At 41.0% G+C, this 15,270-nt stretch overlaps 2 protein-coding genes across 2 annotated transcripts in view; one reads left to right on the top strand and one right to left on the bottom strand.

Annotated features, from left to right (window-relative positions):
• LOC109429325 (RNA helicase aquarius) overlaps positions 1-15,270 on the top strand; it is a 323,063-nt gene that overhangs the window by 49,250 nt on the left and 258,543 nt on the right. The gene's annotated exons all lie outside the window — the stretch shown is intronic.
• The window catches only part of LOC109429326 (probable G-protein coupled receptor Mth-like 5), a 94,207-nt gene that overhangs the window by 35,078 nt on the left and 43,859 nt on the right, over positions 1-15,270 (bottom strand). Inside the window, exons 2-3 of the mRNA XM_029860238.2 lie at positions 634-1,026; positions 230-573 (exon numbers count right to left, since the gene is read on the bottom strand). Coding sequence (XP_029716098.2) covers positions 230-500 — 271 coding nt within the window. The 5' untranslated portion in view covers positions 501-573; positions 634-1,026. The remainder of the gene's footprint in view (positions 1-229; positions 574-633; positions 1,027-15,270) is intronic.

The following is a 15,270-nucleotide window of genomic DNA, read 5'->3' as shown; positions in this document are numbered from 1 at the left end:
CCCTGTCCAGCAACAGAGTAGCATTTGCACCAATTCCCTGTAACTTACTGATTTCTGTCGTAGCTATCATTACTTACAATCATTTTCCCATTTCGATCGTCCTTCTGCTGGGCCACTTCCTGAAAACTACCAAACCTTCGCATAAATATGCCACTTTCAAACTGTTTCCAAACAACTTTCTCTCTCGTCCCTTACCTTACCCCCAGCATCTAGTGGAAATCATACTCACTCGCATTGATGGTGTCGGCGACGGTGCACTTGCCATCGTACATGACCTCGAACTTCTCGCAGCACTTGTTAATCCGCACCGCGTACGGGTGGTTGCTGTTGGCGTTCTTCTGCGGCGTCGTTGATGTGGCGACCGATCCGACGGCCAGCGTGGCCAAAAGTTGCACCAGCAGCAGGGCTATTAGCTTCCTGCTGCTGCTGTTGCTGGACGACAACAACGACGATACGGACAGTGTCCTCCCGAGCAGTAGTCGTAGTAGTGGTTGGAGCATTTCTGCGTTCGTTCCCTGGTGTTATATCTACCGGTTCAGATGTAGGGTGTAGTTGGATTGTGTTGATTTAGTCCTGTTTGACGATTGCACTAATGGAGATAGGGGTGTATTTATAAATTTGAGCGTCGTTTACTTTGGCGGTGAGCTGAGCTGAATGTGAGCCTGAGCCGTCGTTCGTCGACTTCTGCAAGATCCTAGGAAATGCGGCTGGGAATGGGACACCCGGTTACTGCTTTCTTCGCTTTTGCCTGATCCTCCTCGGGTTTCGTGGTGGTTTCATTTGAATTGGCTTGTTTGCAAGTGTGGAAATGGCGACGACTGCTGTGCTGCTGACGACTGTCTCTCAGTCAGCACAAGTTCGAGTGGCACGACGAAGCGCCTCGAAGTGGAAGTTAATTGAAGCTGCTAGAGCTTTCCGCAAGTAGACTAGAGTATTTAGTGAGGGATTTAGTTTGGTTGATATCAGCTTGCCTTCTGCATCGCTGTTGCCTCTTTTGATGGAGAATTGCTATTTTAGTTGTGAAATCTGAAACGAAACAGAAGGAAAACTCGTTACTGCTGGAATCAATGCTTACAAAAGTTTCAATACGTTCAAAAACATTCTTGTTTCAAGCTAATGGAAGCCATTAAACTTCTTTTTATCTTGAACGCAATAGTACAACTTCTTATAGGACCAGGTGACAACTCCATTCCTTTTATGATAATTGCTCCGCCGGTCCAGCTGGCCGTATCCCCAAATTATGACCCTTTATCAAACAAGATTTTCGCATTCCGCTTTCCTCCGCTTCAATATACCGTTATATCGCTTCGAATCACGTGATTCCAGTGATACTACCCAGCAGGTACCATCCGGCTGAAAGTACGAGACCAAAAAAAAAGACGAGAAAAATTGCAATTTCATTCCCATGTCACTTGACGGACTGACAACGCGCTGTGGTCGTTCACGCTTCTTCCCTGGTGGCGGGAGCCACTTTCGCGGTGCAGCAAGTCCAAACTAGGATATACAGGAATGGAGAAAATTTCTCCATCACCGTCGTAACGTAAGCACGTTTTCCTTCTGCGCTGATACCGCGGGAAAATGAAGAACTGCATATTTGGAATCGAGCATATCTTCTCAGTGCCGCGCCGCGTCGTTGCAACTGTTCGGACGTGATGATGACGGTGATGATGATGAAGATGGGGAATTGTGCACTGACTGGTTCATCCAGTGTCCAGTCCGAGTGGTTTGGGTTAGACGTGCGAGTGCTCCGTTATGTGTTCGGGAGTTTTTATTTGCATGATTGTGAGACTCCACCTGGAATTGTACGAACCATTTTAAACTTAATTCGGGATGCTCCAAACTTCAAGAAGCAGAACTTCAGATCTACACTCCTAACTGTAGTCATGCTATACCGAGTAACGTTGACATGATCAACTGAAAAAGGACTGACATGAATGTGTTATACATATACTTTTTAGATACTCAGATTCCTCCAAATTGACCTGGAGTTTAGTTTAGTTTAGTTTAGTCTTCCCATAAATTTGTGATTTTCGCTATCAACTGTAACATCACTTATTCAATGACTATCAATGATACCAATCAGGCATGAGAATGAGACTTTTTTCTGTTTACCGTTCATCGATACTGGCAGTAAAATTAAAACAAAACAACGGCAGCACCAATACCATCAGACGCCGCGCCGACGGCAGTCAAGCAGACGCTTGATGGTTTTCGCTTCCCCACGATAATATATATGAGCAGTCATGCTGAGGCGTATGATTGCGAAAAATGTCAAATATTTTCAACTGCTAATAACTCACTTGTTTTAATAAATAATTTAAATCGATTTGCATAAATAGCTAGAGCACACTCCTAGCTTTTTGATGCATGTAAAGAAGTTTGTCTAGAAGCGGTTTGAAACGCAGAAAAATGCGAAAATGGGTGAGACAGAAATTTCTGTCGTCGTTGTGCTCGAGTACTGGCGCTCTCGCGCTTGGAAACCGTTTCGAGGAAGAAAACTGCAGGAAAAAAAATGTTATGACATTTATTTTTCGAACAGTTTTAGTTTGGCTGGGCCTGTAATGTTCGTGTGGAAAAATGTCAAATGTACAGCCGGTAACCGTTTTTTCCAGTACATTTCTCATCCCTGATACCAATGATACCATTCAAACTATACGAATCATTCTGATATTTTTTGGGATATTGCAGACCAACCAAACTACTCTGGAGAAGTCTACACTCATAAAAAGTAGTCATATGAATTTTAATTTTATAGAGTAACATTGCATAACTAACCAGTTTGTCGTTTGTTGTGAGAGGCCTTCTCATTGATACATCATAAACTATGAGTTTTTGTAGTGCACAGAGGTTCCACACTTGGTTCCACATACATAAAATATGTGATTACAGTTTATCTACAGCTCAACGAACTCAAGTTGAAAAAAAAAGTTAAGCTCAACGAACTCAAGACATGACTTCAACCAGAGAATTTACCTACTTTTGTTAAATGTAGTATTAGTTTCTGGAGCTAACCACTATTTTCGAGTGCAAATAACTCTCATTGTAGTCCAGCTATGGTTCTCTAAAGTCAAGGCATGATTTCGCTTAGATCATCTAAATATTCCTAGGAATAGTTTCGAGAGACTTTTCTATTGACACAAGATAAAATATGAGTTTATGCAGTACACATAGAGGTTCCATATAGTTAAACATGTGCTTACAGTTCATCTACAGCCCAATGAACTCAAGGCCTGACTTCAACCAGGCCATCCCGGGTACTCAGGAATCTATTCGAGGAATTTACTTACTCCTGTTCGGTATAGTATTGGTTTCTGGAGCTAACCGCTGTTTCCCGCGTGCAAATAACTCTCATTGTAGTAAATCTACGGTTCTCTGAAGTCAAGGCATGACTTCAATCAGATCGCCCAAATTGTCTGCTGTACGTTGACATACAAACATTATACAGATTTTCAACAAATACTTTCAATTAAGAGCAATAAAAACAATTGAAAATCATCCGTGGTTCGGACAATCTATCAAGAGATTCAGAAAATATAAATAGTACCTATTAAGAGCAACACATGTTCTAAAAATGTCTCCGGTGACCTATGGGGTTAATAAGGAAATCATATCTGGTGTTTGATATCATTTGAAAACAGCAAAGGTAAATGTAGACTTGGATGGATCAGAAATGTTAAATATCCCAAGAACTCAAAGGAGACCTATCGAAGAATCCCAAAATCGAACCTGCAACTATCATTAGGCTACGGAATTTGTAACCTCCCATTGAAATACTTCGTTAAGAAGAAAGTTATGGTGGTGAAAATCGCACTTGGCCTTAGTTTTTTCTGACTTGACCCAGTGACCCATCAGCCTTACTCCGTCCAGAAGTCCATAAAACGTTGACCCCGTATATTTCCGAAACCAGAGTGTTGTGCGAGTTTGTATTCAAAATTTTGACAAATTCTGTTAAGACATGGGCTGTTGACAAACGGGTTAACTATGGTTACCGGACCTCAGAAGGTGGGCTCCAGAGGCACGTGCTCCTCCATTTGAGAAGTGTGTGCCATTAGCGGACCTACTGGAAGTACAGTTACAAGTGTATAGTATCTACATCTACATTTGTAACTGTAGTCATATCCGTTACATGTACAAAACAAAAACAAAATTTTCAAGAAAGGCAATGGTTTCTTTGTTCAAAGAAAATTTCGTCTAACTCTAACTCTTAATGCACCAAAACATATCAAATTTTCCAGAACATTCCCTTAGACCCTTAGAGATTATTTCAGGAACTCCTTCAAGGTTTACTTAAGAAGTATCATCTAGGAGATTCTTCCATCCTACTAAGAGATGTTTCCTTCTTCAGGGATTCCCACTGAGATTTCTCCAATAATTACATAAGGAATTATCCATGAACTCCTTGAGGTACTTCCTCGCATGATTTCTCTCGGGAGCCTTTTCGGATTCCTAAAGGGAATCGTTCCGAAATTCCTTCAGGAATTTCTTCAGATTTTTTCAGAGATTCTACATTTTCTCCTGGGATTTCTTTTCCTTTAAGGTGCCCTTCATGATTTCCTTAAGGGGTTCCTCCTGAAATTATTTCAGGGAAGCCTCCAGAAGTTCTTTCAGGAATACCTTCAGAGATGTCTCAAGGAATTTCTTCAGAGATTTCTCCTGGAATTTCTTCAGAATTGCTCCATTGATTTCTTCAGGGATTCATCCACATTTTCCACATTTTTCTGGGATTCTTCCAAGTTTTTAAGGGATTTTTTTTTTCAAGAGCTCATTTAGCGATTCCTGCAAATATTTCTCCGGTGACTGTATCAGGAAGTATCCGAGGATTTCTTGAGAGATTTTTCAGCGATTGCTTCATGAGTTCCTTCAGGTATATCAACATACACTACCCGCCATAAATATGGAATGCATATTGCAACACTCATACTGAGCATTGTATTACTCTAAAAAGTTTTGCATCACCCTAAAATGTGTTTATATCAGGTTATTGAGGCACAAATCACTTATGAACCCAGTAATTCTCTTTGAAAAATGGAACTTGTACCCATAACCTAATCGGTTCTAGGTTTACTCCATTCCCTGTGGTAGTTTTTAACGCTTTTCTTCAGGGATTTTTACCGGATTCAAAAAATTCCTTCAAGAATTTCTCCAGGAATTCCTACAGAGATTCTTCCAGGAGTATATTCTGGGATTCTTTTGGGAATTTCATCCGGGGATTACCACAGGAGTTCTTTCAGGAATTATTTCTGGGAAACGGAATGTGGTTCTTCTAGGATTTGCTGCATGGGTTTCTCCAAGAAGTCCTTCAGGAATACATTTGAGAAATTCGATCGTTCCTTCAGGAAGTCCTGTAGGAGTTCCTCCAGGGATTTCGTCAGGAATTGCTCCAGTAATTCCCTCAGCGATTTTTCAAAGAACTCAACTCAATTATGCTTAAGCTAATCCCTTAAGTCAGTCTTTCTCAAACTTCTTTAACGACGCGTGTATTTCGCGATCCATAGTTTGAGGAGTGGGACCCAAAGTTATTTATATACGAACTTCTCCAGGAATTCCTCGAGGAACTTCTAGTTTAGGATAGAGACGAACCAGCCAAGGGCTGAAAGTCTCTTTAATAAAGACAAATCAATCAATCAATCGAGGAACTTTTTTAGAGATTGCTTCAGGAAATCCTTCGTGGGTACCGCCAGATTTTTTTTCAGAGATTTCTCTAGGAACACTTTCTAGAACAAAAGATGCCTTCAGGTATTCTTTTGGTTATTTCTTTATGAATTTCTTTTGGGCATAATCCAAGAATTTATTTAGGAATTCTTTCGGTAACTCAAGGATATCTCCAGCAATTTTATTCAACGATTTCTCCAGGAATCCCTTCAGGCATTTCTGCAGGAATTTCTTCAGAGATTTCTTTAGGCATTGCTTCGGAGACCTGCGCAAAAATCATTCAGGGACTGCTTAAGGAACTGCTTCTGAAAGCCCTCCAAGAGTTCCTCCAAGGAGGCACCTTGAATTTCTTCAAGAACTGTTCCAGGAACTTCTTCAAGGAGCCCTCCAGGAGTTGTTCCACGGGAAATTCCACGAACTTCTTCAAGAACTCCAGCAGTCATTCTTTCATTAGTTACATCAGAGATTTCTCTAAAAACATTCATGGATTGATCCAGAAATTCATCCAGGAGCTGCAGAATTCCTCGGAGAAAATTCTGAATATTTTGCTTAATTTTGCTGATTGGAATGGCCCAGAAAAATTTGTTGCTGAACTTTCGGCAAAATTTGCTGAATTTCAGCAAAACGGGACTGGTATTCAGCAGAGTTAGGGTGAGAAGTCTCTGAAGTAAAGCTTGAAAGAATTCATGGAACAATCTTTTGCAGGAACTCTGAAGGTGTTTCTGTACATTTTTTTGGACAAGTTACAATAGAATTTATTTTTTCCGAAATAGTTTGCGGAGCAAGTATTCAGTGAGTTCTTGGAGGAATCCCTGTCGGAGTTCCAGGAGGAAACTCTTAAGATCTTATTCTTCTTTTCTTCTTCTTGTCATAACATCCGCACTAGGACAAAGCCTGCTTCTCCACAGTTAATAACTGAGAGCGTTCTCTGTCTATGACCGTTTTGCATGTATTGTGTATATAGTTAGCACCACTTTTATCCATTTTAAACATTTATTACCTGGTTCCATGTACATGTTGCTGGAGAAGCAGCTATGGGCGGTTTAACTCATGCTTATTACAGGTAGGTATGTTCACTTTTTGTCGCTATATGTTTTTGTCACTATCCGATTCGTCAACATCTTTGGAGAATTCCCAGAAATAACTACTAGAAAATGTCTATAAGGAACACCATGAGGGCTCCCAGAAGAAATTTTTGAAGGATTCCCACATTAAAAGCATGCAAAAAGGAACCCTGGAGGATTTAAAAAAAAACTGCTAGAGGATTCTCAGAAATAACTCCTAAAAAATTATCGAGGAAGTATCTCAGAAGGATCTCCAGAAGGATTTCCACAACGAATTTCCAAATGATCCAACAAGAAACTCTTGGAGGATTTTCAGTAAGAGCTGTTATTGAGTTCCTAGAAATAACTCCTGGAAGATTTCTATAAGGAACACCAGGAGGGCTCTCAAAAGGATCTTCTAGGGGATCTTCAAAAGGAACTTTTGGAGAATCCCCAAAAGTAACTCGTGTTGAACTCCCAGAAGCAACTCTTGGAGGATTTCCGTAAGAAAAAAACATTAAGAAATCCTTCAGAAATCCCCAAGACGAGTAAAGATAGAATTCAGCAAAATATTTTGGAAATATTCAAAACCAAAGCTCCAGAAGAAACTCGTACTGCACAAATGCCAAAAAATAAACTCCTGCAGGAACTCCTTCCTTCTTTATAGGAGGAAATGGTTGAGAAATGTTTGGATGAGTTCCTAACGGATTTCCTCGAAATATTTCAGAAGAAACTTTTTGCAGAATCCCACAAGGAACTCCTGATAAAATCCTAGAAATCCTAGAATTAAAATCTGAAGGAACCCCAGAAACAATCAGGAAGATTTTCTGAAAATAATCTTGGAGGAGTTCTCGTTGGAAAGTCTAGAAAAATCGGAGGAATTCCGGTAGGAATTTCGGAAGAAACATTGTGGTGAATTTCAAGAGGACTCTTGGATGAATTTTAAGAGGATGGCTTGATGATAACCTAGAATGATTTTCTCAAAAAAAAAATCCGATTCCTAGTGGAAATCTTGAAAAAAAATCCCGATGGAACTCCAGAATGAATTAGAAATGGGGCATGTGGGTTAATCCTTCCTCCTGAACAAATTTCGGGGGTTGGAAACTATATCCTCGAAAAAATCTCATAGAATTCCAAGTGGGATGATGCGAGTTAACCTAGAGGATTCCCAGAAAGCAATTGTTCTGAAACCCTAGAAGAAGTTTTGGAGAAGTTCCAAGTGATTGCATAGAAAGAATACTTGAGATTTCCTAAAAGTATCCCAGAAGAACCTACTATAGAAATCTGCGCACGAATATCTGGAGGAATCTCTACTCGTGCCTTCCGGATGGAAACATGTCCTTCTTTGTCAGATGTGCAGATTTTGTCAACTAATGCCGTTTTTCTTTATTATCCAGTTCCAACCTAGGTTCAAAAAGAAAAACGACATAAAACTCGTGGACCGTGTCTAGTCTAGTTTAGTCTGGTCTATACATACACACACAGCCATCTATTGGAAGAATCCTGGAAAATGATAAAATCGACTACTTTTATTATGCCCCAAGCTGAAAATCTCGATAATAAAGATATTAATAATAATATTTTATAATCATTTTTCTTGTCATTATCAATACTTGCAAGGTACCAGAGATGCCCACTGTGCAGTGTCATTGAAAAAAATTGCACAAATAGAAAGGCGACATCGTGTTAGCCGCTCCGTATAATGTACATTATAGATGAGAAGCAAAAACCGTTGGGAGTGGCGTTGCTAAGAAAGTTAATGCCACTCCCTTGATGATATTTTTCCTTGGATAGGACATAGGAGCTTACGCCTAATGTCCTGGCTCGAAAGTCTAGGCTGAAGCGCCATTGCTCGCTCTTTATAACGCAACAAAGTGTTGCTCTCATCTCTTCCACGCTTTCAACTAAAACTCGTGGACCGTATTGACGAAAATGGAACATACCTGTATTTCAATGAAGTATTGACGTAGGACTACGTCTCTCTTTTCTATACCGGGTGTCATTCTAAATTTTCAGAAATCGGCCGCGTTACGTTTAAAGTGGAGATTTTGAGCGTTAATAACTCAGCCATTTCTCGTTGAATTTTCAAAATTTTGGCATCAATCGATTGCAAATCTTTACACCAATTATGTCCAATAATAACATTAGCTGTTTTTCAATAACAAACTATTGAAAAATTGGGAAAAGTGAACCCATGTTTATTCCAGCCAATCACGATCGAGCACATTTTGGATGCACCAGTCGAATATAAAAGCTACTGCTTCTTCGCATCTTCCCTCATTTGTCTTTGTCGTCTCGAGGTGAACGCATCGAACGAGAGCTGCCGTGTCGGCTTGGTGGCGGTGGTTGTCGGCAAGGGTGCTGTTGCACATTCGCCTTCTAACCGTCTAACGCGGCCGACCATGGAAGGATTACTTTTCATCGAAGTATTTCGAAAATCGGATTGATTGGCAGTGGTGGCAGAGGCAGCAGCAAAATTCCAAGAAGGATCCGCCACGACGAACGAATTTGCGAGTTGCGTGGCTTTTCTTCCACGGCCTCGATTCTTTCACGGATTGATTGGCGGCGGTGCATTGCTGAAAGCATCAGGAATCGCACCACGGGCAGCAAATGGCGGGACAGTTTTCGAACGGTATCAGCACGGCTAAATCCATCATACATTGCGCGTCATGATAATTTCACGTCATTTTCTGTCCAAAACTGTCCAATATTCAAAAGGCCCTTTTCAGGACCATCGAAAACTATTCCTCAAGAGTTGTGAATCAGATAATTATGTCATTCCATTGATCGATAAAAGTGTGGTATAGCCGAAAAGTGAAAGATTGAATGCTTGACGGCCCCGCAACAGTGATGATGCCGGCCACTAATGGTTCCATCTGGAATTTTGCAATGCCTTATCCTATACGGAGCATTTCCGGAAAACATTGTTCAATTATAACATTTTTCGAACTGAATTAATCTAAATCTTTCAATATTTTGGTTACTTTATTCGTTAAATGAAAACGTTTCTTATTTCTCGGTTAATTAACCGTTTCAAGCGTCTGGTGCATGTGGGGCGGGTCACGTAAACGAAATTATCTGGAAAGCCAGCCAAATGGGAGGAGCTGCATCTGCAAATCTAGGGGCATAAAACCTGTTCCCACTGATTTCTTTCGTCATTTTCCATGGATCAGTCAGGGAGGGTGGATGTCACCTCCACAGCTGAGCAGTGGCACATCAACCCAGCGGCGGATCTCGGCTATCGTGCTGATAGCGCCAGGAATCTCATCCACGGCAGAAAGCGGCGTAGCAGTTTTCGGTGGCATCCAGTATTTAGAAAGGATAAAACCAACACGCATTGCGTGACATGATGCTTTTGTTTCTAAAATCGTCAATCAAACGGTTCTTTCCAGGATCACCGAAAATGATTCCTCAAAGGTTGTGAATCAGATAATTTCATTCCATCAATCGAGAAAAGTGTGGTTCAACGAAATATAAAAGATTGAATGTCGGCCACTAATCGTTCCACCCAGAATTTAGCAACGCATTGTCCTATCAGAACCATTTTTCGTGAAACATTGGGGAGCGTCTATAAATTACGTTAGGTTTAAAGGGGGGGTGGTGGGGGTTCAGCAAATTGTGACGACCCATACAAAAATTTCATAGGTCCCATACAAAAAGTGACTAGGGATGAGGAAGGGTTGAAAATGACTAATTTTTGCGTGCCGTAATTTTAAGACGATCCCTTGTTTAATTCTAGCATTTTTCCAATTAAAATGATCTAAATCTTCCTATATTTTGGTTACTTTATCCGTTTAATGATTTTTTTTCTCATTGCTTGGTCGAAAATCGTTTGAAGCGGCTGAAGCATAGGGGGCGGGTCATGCAATCGAAATAAACTGGAAAGCCAACTGAATGGGAGGAGCTTCATCTGCTAATCTAGGGGCATAAAAGCTATTCCCTCTGATTTCTTTCGTCATTTTCAATGGATCAGTCAGGGAGGGTGGAGGTGGATATCACCTCCACGGCTGCGCAACAGCACGTCAACTGCGACGAGTGATTACACCAGGAATCTATTCCACTGACCACGGCTGTAAGCGGCGGGCCCGGCAAGGATAATGGAAGTAACCTCCGTAGCTGGGTAGCTGCGCACCAACCCAGCGACGGCTCTCGACTATCTATCTGATAGAACCAGGAATCTCATTCACGGCAGCAGGCGGCGGAAGTTTTCGATGGCTTCCCGCATTTAGTGTAGATAATTTTCAATAGTCTTTCTAAAATCAATCGTTTTTTGAACGGACCTTTTCAGGGCCAGAGAAAATTATTCCTTAAGAGTTATGAATCGGATAATTTTCGGATATATTCCAACGATCGGTAAAAGTGTAGTGCATTCGAAAAGTGAAAGGTTGAATCGCAGACAGACGTTCAAGTTTGACTCAGCAGCATGTGTAAAAAACATGGCCGCCACAAATTGCCAAGTGGCAATCAGCGAACAGATGGCGTTAGCGACGTTCATATTCAATCGCTGCCGCACATGTGCGTTGCGACCAACAACTGTCACCACGGTCATCTTCAAGCCGGATGGCGGGAAAAGACCGCACGTGTTGCACGCTAATATTGTCTATCCGGTTGGAATCAAGACCGACATTCAATCAAAAATTGCCATTTTCTTGGTCCACAAGTGTCGCAGCTGTTTCGCATCTAATGCGCTGTGTTGCTGACAACAACGGGAAGGATGCGCACTACTTTTGACATGATTAAAAAAACGTCGCGAGTTGGGTCGCGTCGCGACTTGTTTGTGCGAAGTCCGGTTTGGTGGCGGCCCGACAATAATGTTGCCACATAATTTGTGCAGAATGAATGACTTTTATTTAATGTCTAAAATATTTTGAACAAATTAGCGCAGGACTCTTGTAAAATATTTTACACATTATTACTTTTATTTTACATAGATTTGTTTGAATAAAACTGCATTTGGATGAACTTCACTTGCATTGGGAAATCTTTGTGAATGTGACGCAAATGTAGGAATGATTTTGACAGTGTTTGTTTTGATTTTATTTTTCGGTGGGTGGTGAATTGGGTGGTAAGTAAGCGGCTGGAAGCACGTGGTTTCTCAAACTGTCAACTGCACGCGACTTCACTGTGGCAATCGGTTACCTAGGTGTCGCTAGTGAAAATTTACATGGAAAATTTGAATAAATTTGTTCGAGCTAGAACGTCTGTCTGCGGTTGAATGCTTGTTGGCTCAGAAACAGCAAAATCGGTCACTAATCTTTCTATCCGAAATTTAGCAAAGCGTTATCTTATTCGGACAATTGCACCTGAAACATTGTTTCATTCTAATATTTATCGAATTAAATGATCTAAACTATTCAATACTTCGATTAGTTTATCTGTTCGATTATAAATTGTCTCAAAGAACGGTCGCAGTCATTTGAAGCGTCTGACACAATGTGGGCGGGTCATGCAAATGGAATAAACTGGAAAGACCGCCGAATGGGAGGAGCTTCATCTGCTAATCTAGGGGCATAAAAGCTGTTTCCTCTGTTAGCTTTCGTCATTTTCCATGGATCAGTCAAGGAGAATGGAGATGTCACCTCCCAGCTAGGCAGCTGCACACAAACTCAGCGACTACTCTCGGCTATCGAGGTGGTAGCACCAGGAATCTCATCCACGACAGCAAACGGCCGCATTCAGTATGGGTAAAATCAACTCGCATTGCGTGATGAATTCATGCAATTGACTTGCCAAAATCTTCCGTTTTATAAACGGTCTTATCCAGGATCAGCGAAAATGACTCCTCTAAAGTAATGATTCGGATAATTCAAAGTGACAGACTGAAAGCTTGGTAGTTTAGCAATAGTGAAGTCTAATATGTTCTTCCCAGATGAAAACAACGTATTGTCGAATGAGTTTCACGTTAAACTTCAATTAAAAGGATCTATCAAACGCCGTTCAATTATCCAATAATTTTATCCGCTCGATAAAACTTCTCGCGTAGAAGAGTAAATTAATTATTTCTCTTCAAAACGAAATAACTCTTGAACTAGTCAACATCTTCCCAAGCAGGGTTCCTGATTTCCACTTTTCATCTTCTTCCACATGCGGAGACAGTCAGCAGCGAACGGTTATCGCTTTAGTTTGTGTGTTTGCTTGTAAGCGACGACAGCAAGCTCCGGCGAACGATGGGAAGCCACACTTGAAAATTACTCATTCGTCCACATTCGCATCGCAAGCGATCGAGCGGTGATCAGGGAATGAAATTATCAACAAATTGAGACGAAAAACGGCGTTTTTCGAGCAACTGATTTTTTTCTGTTTTTACTTTTTCTGTGAGAAATGTTTATCGGTCGTTGCTGTTTGTCCCCGATCAAAGATAACCGAAAACTGGAAATCGCTTTTTTCATTTTCGCTATTCAACTTTATCGCCTGCAAAGTTATCGCGATAATTATCAGAAAACAAATAACAAAAATTTGCTGCTAACGGGATTCGAACCTAGACCCTCCACAAAAATGTGTATGAGCGCGCACCAGAACCACACGACCACACAAGCTGCTCGAGAGAGGACAGAAATTTTATACATAAAAGCTACAGTCGGTGCCGACGGCACTACGGACAGGCGAACAAAGAGCAGAAAGCAAACCAGTCAACTTTTCATTGTTGCTGATAATCGATTTTCGGCGCTGCGGAACGAGCGAAAACACATTCTCGGGAGAAGCCCGGGTCTGAATTTATCGCACGTCTTTTTTCGCCGATAATGCGTGTGAGAGAGGTTTTTACAATCGCGATCGTGATCGATAATTTCATTCCCTGGCGGTGATGCGATTTGTTAGTGATGCGAGTGATATTGTGCATACGAATTTTTGATGATTCCAAAAAATGTTTATTATTTTCTTTGCTAATCTAGCATTTCAACAACAATACACTAAAAATGTATGCATTACATGCAAAAATTCTCTTCAAGTTATGATAATGGCCGCTTCGATCGCTCACCAGCATTCTTCACCATTCGCCATTCATTCATTCGCGTGCGATCCAAACTGCGACGAACGGTTACGAATATCCATGTCAAAAAATTTGCGCATCGCTTCCCACTGGTGATGAGGTTGCATGTTTGATCATGACTATGCGTTTGCTGCATCTTTCTCGATTCGCTTCAGCAAAGAGGAATGAATATGAATGGAGTGAGGCGAATATACCGATCCTTGTTTATGAATGCGTTCATGGCCCGTTTACATATTTGCTAAAAAAAAAAGTCTCTCAAATAAAGATAAATCAATCAATCAATATTTGCTAATTCTACGCGACAGTTCAGTTTCGAGCAGTATTGGCGTCAATTTAGCGCAATGTAAACACTTTTTAGCAGACAATAAATTTAGCATGACAAAATCAGAAGCTTCTGAATTCGGTGCTAAAACTAGTGGACAATAATGAGGATATTAGATTGTCCGACACAATTAGCATCATGTAAACGGTCTACTAGACGAATTGTCAGCTAATTATGCCATCACGCCAATTTTATTGGCAGATAGGGAAGTGTTTACATTACGATAGTTTGGTATCAAAACAGTCGGACAATTTATTGTCCCAGATTTAGCAGCTAAATTTTAAGCGGCAATGTAAACGATACTAGCGTGGAATAAATTGTCCGACAGAATATTGTCACTTATTATTATCACATATGTAAACATTGTTATGAGAACATAAAAGTCGGAATTTCGTTCCAGCCTTTGTCCTACGTCAACATTACGGTTATGTCTCAGACATTACCCACTCCTAGTTTTTTAGATGACAAAATGACGCTTTATGTCACTGTTCAACTAACCCTACGAAATTTTCATTGTATCTCGTTCTTATTGATCATGACAATAAATATTAACTTATTTGCAACATGTGGTGTTGGAACAATGCTAATGTCAATTAAATATTTCGTTCTTCGCAAAACCAGCTTCGCGAAGAAAAAAAATAAAGCATCATTCCATTAGGCCAAATACATTTTCATCAAAAACCTGTTACTGCTGTTGACCGTAGTGCAGCCAACGACTGCGCGATTTTCCATCTGCCACACACGCAGAGGATCCATCCAGCCGTTGAAATGTTGCGCAATATCGTATATCGGAGCCTAAATACAACAACGATATCAGCAGATGGCAAGCAGTCCGGAATCCGAATCAAGCCTCCGTAGCAACTTAACGATCCATATATGAAATAAAAACGTAACAAAAAAATAAAACTTCGATTTGGCACCGTCAAACGAGTGGCGATGATAGCCCGGGAGAAAGTTGTATTCCCACTCCCTTCTGATTTCAATGACGCAATCAGTTTTGGGAGTCATCGATCCGATCCGATCCGAATATCCAAACGATGCTAAATGATTTCCGTGTGATATCCACGAAAACCGACGCCACCGTGGCTTCTGGCTTGCAGGTGATTATTGGAAACTCATTCTCACGATTCCAGCCGGCAAACTTACTCCGCGCCATCATAAATCAATTGCCGTTTTGCTCCGATGCGATGGCTGGAAATTGCATAATCCCGCCATCCATGCTTGAGCGGTTGGCGAACTACTAGTTACCCACTGTGTAAGGATAC

Source organism: Aedes albopictus, chromosome 1 (genome assembly GCF_035046485.1).
Source record: "Aedes albopictus strain Foshan chromosome 1, AalbF5, whole genome shotgun sequence".
In the NCBI taxonomy this organism is placed as follows: Eukaryota; Metazoa; Arthropoda; class Insecta; order Diptera; family Culicidae; genus Aedes; species Aedes albopictus.
This window is presented reverse-complemented; position numbering and strand designations above follow the sequence as displayed.